Below are 6372 nucleotides of genomic sequence, written 5' to 3'. Positions count from 1 at the left end.
GAGTGCAAGCCTTGTAAAACTCCAGTGGATCCAGGCAAGAGAGTTTCTTTATGTGATGGCACACTTCTATCTGATGTTGCTAGTTACAGGTATCTAGTTGGGGGTCTTCAGTATCTTACTATGTCAAGCCCTGACTTGAGTTTTGCGGTCAACAATGTGTCACAATTTATGCATCAACCAACTAATGTTCATTTGCAGTTGGCCAAGAGAATATTGAGATATGTGAAAGGATCTTTGGGTTCTGGTATTAAATTTTAACAGGGAGATTGTTCAATCCTCTCTGCTTACAGTGACTGGGATGGCTATCCAGACACCAGGAAATCCACTGCTGATAATGTATTTTTATGGGACCAAATTTAGTTGCTTGGTCTTCTAAAAAGCAACCTACTGTCTCTAGGTCTAGTACTGAAGCAGAATATAAGGCCTTAGGAGTTGCTGCCACTGAAGTTCAATGGGTCTCTTATGTGTTAAATGAGTTGGGATTTAAAGTTATTACTCCATGTACTTTATATTGTGACAATCTTGGAGCCAGAAGTCTTGAAGCAAATCCAGTGTTCCATGCCAGAACCAAGCACATTGAAGTGGATTTTCATACAGTTAGAGATTTGGTAGCTGAATGCTTTGTACAGGTTCAATATGTCCCTACTCTTCATCAATTGCTGATCAGCTTACAAAAGGCTTGCCAAAGGATCTGTTCTTCAGGCTACAAGGCCAAATGATGCACTATGTTAGTGAACAGTTTGAGAATTGACAGAGCATCATTTGTGGGGGAGTGTTAGAGACAGTTACTTCTGTTATATATCTGTCATGTAACATTGTGACATGTGTCACATATTGTGTGGTCAGGTGTATTCTTAGTTGTATCTTAGTTGTCCTCTTAGTTGTCATATTTCAGCTTATGTCAGTCTATATAAATGATGTGTCTGTAACTTTCTTTGTTTCTTTATCAATCTAATCCCATTTCATATAATGATACTGCTGAAAATTCTAGCAGGGTGAATGAGATGATAACAGCTACATGGTCTCCTCCCATGAATGCTTGCATAAAGATAAATGTTGATGCAGCTTGGAGAAACGGCTCATATGCTTGTGCAGCAGTTGCAGGGAACAGTAAAGGATATTTTATTGGTGCTGCTACTAGACTGGGTATCTCTGACAGTGTTTTCTTCGCTGAAGCTGATGGCTTTCATCTGGCAGATGAACTAGCAACCGAGATGACACTTCAGCCGATCATTATTGAAGGAGACAGTGAAACTGTGGTGAACTGCTTGAATGGTACTGCTAGGTCTACTCCTTGGATAATTTGGAATCTCAGAGATGACATTAAAAGACTTTCAGGCAATTTCACTGATAGTGCATTTACTTTTGTGCCAAAACTGGCCAATACGACAGCTCACTCCCTTGCTGCCTATGCACTCTCTCACAAATTCCAAGATAAGTGGACGAACTCTATTTTCCCAGCTAACATCAATACTCTCTGGAATGTATAGTTCACATTTAGTTTTTTTTTTTTGTTTTTTTTTTTGCATACCAAAAAAAAATGTAAAATGCTAATAGATCGATTTGAATCCGTATCAAAACAACTACTGAGACTGCATTATTCTGCAACAAATTTTTGTTAACATCTATCATCCGAGAGAAAATAGAAAAAAACCATCAGCTTACATTATAAGAGAAACAATGCTTATTGGTGGTGCTAGAAATGACTAGTTAGAAAAAATCTTAATTTACATGACATATTGTCCAGTCACAGAAATGACCACATTACATACGAAATGCTCCGATCATATATAAGACGAAATGCTTCGGAAAAAAATAAAAATTGTAATTGACCTAGAACACGCGCAATCCCTACTAATACATACCTTATTGATCAGTTGAGATAATTATATGGAAATATGGTATGTTTTTTCAAATGTTTTCATAAACGACCAAACAACGGATATAAACGAGTTCAATTTATGTTTTCGTCCAAGACAATGATAGGAATTGGTATGAAATTGAGTATCAAATCCAAAGTTACAGGTATGTTTCCAAATGGTATTCTTTCAAGCTTAAAAAAGAAAAAACTTCCTACTAAAAAGTTTCGGCAAATAAAGTTCTCTACGTGGCTTGGAATTTCCATCGCTAAAGACTAATCGTGATGAAATGTTTAGCAATCTCGAAAAAAATCACGATGGATTAATTATTAAAGATGTTGACAAATATGCTAGTTTTTAATAGGCAATGGTCTTTATAGTTGTGTCAATAGGCTGTGGTCTTTATTGCGGTTTGCAACTTTTCTTTAACTTTGTTTCTGTTTTGTTGCTATCTTTGTGTGCTTTTCGCTCGTTGCCAAGTGTATTCCCCCGCACACGACTTGTGTATGCCTTTTAATCTATTTTCTTTGATCGTTAAAAAAAATAATAAGAATTTATGTTTTCATTCAATGCGTGTAAAATTACAGTAGACTTGTCTCTTTGAAGGAAAATCCCGTATTCCTAAACTTTCTAAAACTAAAAATTCTAAAAATTCTAAACGTTTTTAAAAATAATTAAATATTACAAAAATAACATTTTTGTATTTCTCAAGTTCGGCATCTTATTCTAATTGTTCCTGATAGGCACTCGGATAGTAGGCCAAAGTAAGACTATCCTCGAGACCTAAGGAATCCCATCCACCGGAATCTATGAACTTCTTAGGGAACTCTGTGATTTCTTTCACTGTGGAATTCCAGTTTAGGCTTTTATTGTTAACATAGTACTTCACAAACGCAAAGTTCAGACGATGTTTTATGCGAGTGAGAAATTCCAAGGGAATCGAGTGAATTTCAAGCACATCACGCTTGAAGTATTCAAATACGACTGTCATATAAATTTTTCCAACTTCAAGCTGCGCCAGGTTAACAATCTCAATGTCTTCTATTAATGGGATCACAACGAAAGGTGTCTCTTCAAGCACAACTAGGGAAAAATTTGTCACCGCAAAGATGGCTGATGCACCCGTGGGAAAAGCACCATAAAACTCGCACTCTTCGAGTGCTTGAAAATTTATAGGATGATAAGCCATACTCCGGAAAATCTTCTGAACTTCTTGAGCTTTGTCGACAAAATTCTTTAAATAGTCATTACGGCTTATATCCCTGAATTGCTCGTGTTTCTCTGAATCCTTGTCAGATCTAACCTGTCCCAGAGGGGTTGGCACCAATTGGAATTGGATATCCTTTGTCTCTTTCGTCCCCACCATGATGGGGTGCTTCAAGCGGAATTGCAAGAGAGGTGGCATCATCTTGTCCCCAAGTTGCATGAAATACTCGCCTATATTTCTATGCATGAAAACCATATGAATACCAGAGGTTGTGTATATGAACCCGTTTAAATATGCCTCAAGCGTACCATGAATGGTTTCATCTCCTCCTACCTTGGGAAGGATTGTGAGGCCATTTAACTTGGTAACTCATTGCTCTTCATGCATCACCAGTTCCAAGGGAACAGAACGAAAAGAAGAAATCCTGAAGCTTGTTTGTTCCTTTATATTCTCGTCAGAAGTACTTGCTGTACTAGACTTACCCACATCCAACAATCTCCTGGCAGTTGTTCTCTTTAACCACTGAGCGATTCTTGCCTGACTTTTTCTACGACACTCCTCCTCATCTTCTTCAGTAGATTTTTCAGCTGTGGGAAAGGTAACACTTGAGATAGGCACAAAATTTGTACCTTCCGCCCGGGATTCGAGTACCACCATTGAAAAGAGATGCAAAACAAAATCTGCATCTGGAACAGAAATAAAATTCTGATTTTATGTGTCCCGTCGAGGGTTACAACTAACTTAGAAGAGAATGGGAAATCTAAGAGGAGTTTCCTATATATACTACATAGGAAGGACCATATTTAGAAATTGGGCTACTTCGTATTCAACAGAGTCCAACTAAAACAGCTTCGCCAAAGTGCCTATTTTAAGAATGTTTGTATTTTGGGGGCACCGACTTAAAACAGTGACACACACATCCAGACTCCAGATAATGGAATGCTTTCCCGTTAAATATCAACTTCCAGAACAGCTTAAAATTTTCCTTCAATCGCTTGTTTGAGCAAATGGGTTGTATCTAGTCAGACTTGCTGATAAATGCACTTGTGCCCAAGGTCAGCAGCTGCATAGACAAATCACGAAATTTATGCCATTCTCAAGCACAACATTATAAATGCAAAATACTAATAGATCAAATTGAATCCGTATCGGAACAACTACCGAGACTGGGTATAAGTTTTGGATCGAAATTAATGGAAAACACCAACGACTTTCAATATAAGAGAAACAATGCATATTGGAGGTGCCAGAAATGACCAGTGAGGTCTTAACTTACGTGAGATATTGTCCGGTCATAGAAATGACCACATTACATAGTAGCGTTCACAATCGTAGGAGAAAACTAAAACTAAAACCAAAACCAAACTAAAAACTAAAATAAAAAATAGGTTTGGGGGTGTTCAACTGCAACAGGCGTGGAGTAAATTATAGTCAAGCGCAAGTTATAATCTCTGAGCAAACATATATCCCTGTCTCATTCTAGTGTATAACAAGCTAGAAGACTGTAACACGGAGGTTGCAGGTGATGAGAAGGGAAGAAAAAGATGAGAAAACAGATGAAAGTATTTAGGTTTGGAAGAGAAAAGAGATAGAATGCTCTGAACCAGAGTTTGTTTAATAACTTGATAATAATAATTGTGTCTACAAAAAACGATATATGCCTGTTTATATAGGCATGAAGAAGAATCTAAAAATAGGAAAACACTAAAGAAGAAATAAGAAAAGACTAAAACAGGAAAGGATAAACTTGATAAGCAAGTTAAGAAGAAACTAGAAAAAAGTAGAGATGTGCTACAACAGTCCCCCTTCTTAAAAACAACTTGTCCTGAAATTGATTAACTCAAATCATTCTTACTATGGAACGTAAAAATTTCCTGAACATTAAATATATTAGATATGTTCCAATTGGCAGGAAGATCCACCACATAAGCATTGTCACTTATTTTCTTCAAAATCTTGAAAGGACCATATTTCTTCATTTTAGTTTTGTTGTATGTACCAGTTGGAAAACTTTCTTTTCCAAGATGTATCATAACAAGCTCTCCTTCTTCAAAAGTCTTAAACCTTCTGTGTTGATCAGCTACAGCCTTATACTTAGCATTAAAATTTTCAAGTTTATTTTTTGACCTCATTATGAAGTTGAGAAGCCTTGTCAAGTAGTTGATCAACCTTGGCATGAGACTTGGAAGGTTTAGGTAACACAACCAAATCCAATATATGATTTGGTACTTTCGAATAAACGATAGCAAATGGAGATTTGCCTGTAGAACGGTTCACAGAGGTATTAAAATAAAATTCCATGTGAGGAAGAAACGTTTCCCATTGGTTTTATTGAGACTCAGCAATCTTAGCACGAATTAAATTCCTTAAAGATTTGTTGACAACTTCAGGTTGACCATCAATTTGTGGGTGTTCAGTAGTACTGTATTGCAGTTTAGTTCCTAGTCTCATCCATAAATACTTTCATAAATAACTGAGAAACTTAGTATCATGATCTGAAGTGATAGATTTAGGCACTCCATGCAAACGAACTATTTCTTTAAAGAATAAGAAAGCCACATTTGAATCATCAGTGGCTCTCTTGCAAGCTACAAAGTGTGCCATCTTAGAATATCTGTCAACAACTACCATGACATAATTATTGCCCTTAGCAGTACGGGGTAAACCAAAAATGAAATCCATACTTACATCTTCCCAAGGAGCATCAGGAATTTGTAAAGGAGTATATAAATCAGTGTTTTGAATAGTACCTTTAGAGCGCTGACAAACCATACACTTCTGAACAAATTTCTGCACAACTCTTTTTAATGAAGGCCAATAGTATCGTTCTTCAACCAAAGTAATAGTTTTTTCACGACCAAAATGGCCTCCAAGACCACTACCATGCAGTTCATGGATTAGATAAAGCCGCAAAGAACCTTGTGGAATACAAAGACGACAACCTTTGAATATAAATCCATCTTGTATAAGGAAATCTTCAAATCCAGTAGTAATATGTCCACATTTCTCCCATATTGTTTTGAAATTATCATCAGTAATATATAAGTCTTTGATGTAATCAAACGGCACACTGGCAAGGAAGTGAGCACGCCTACTCAAAGCATCAGCTACTTGGTTCAATTTTCCACTCTTTTGCTCAATAGAGAAAGTATATTGATTTATGGTGGATAGTCATTTATCATGCATTCGATTTACCTTAGTCGAATTTTGCAAAAACTTCAAAGCTTGATTGCAAGTGTTGACAATAACATCACTATGAACTAGATAAGGATGCCAGTGTTTTAAAGCTTGAACTAGATCATATAA

General features: G+C 36.6%; 1 protein-coding gene across 1 annotated transcript; it reads right to left on the bottom strand.

The window, feature by feature from the left end:
* Positions 1-2580: 2580 nt before the first annotated feature.
* LOC113294453 (FACT complex subunit SPT16-like) lies at positions 2581-5198 on the bottom strand. The gene is made up of 3 exons (XM_026542845.1): positions 4922-5198; positions 3457-3653; positions 2581-3399 (listed from the first exon to the last, which is right to left on the bottom strand). The coding sequence occupies exons 1-3, from the start codon at positions 5196-5198 to the stop codon at positions 2581-2583; spliced, it is 1293 nt and encodes a 430-aa protein (XP_026398630.1).
* Between the last annotated feature and the right edge of the window lie 1174 nt (positions 5199-6372).

This window comes from Papaver somniferum, chromosome 7 (genome assembly GCF_003573695.1).
Source record: "Papaver somniferum cultivar HN1 chromosome 7, ASM357369v1, whole genome shotgun sequence".
Lineage (NCBI taxonomy): Eukaryota > Viridiplantae > Streptophyta > Magnoliopsida > Ranunculales > Papaveraceae > Papaver > Papaver somniferum.
This window is presented reverse-complemented; position numbering and strand designations above follow the sequence as displayed.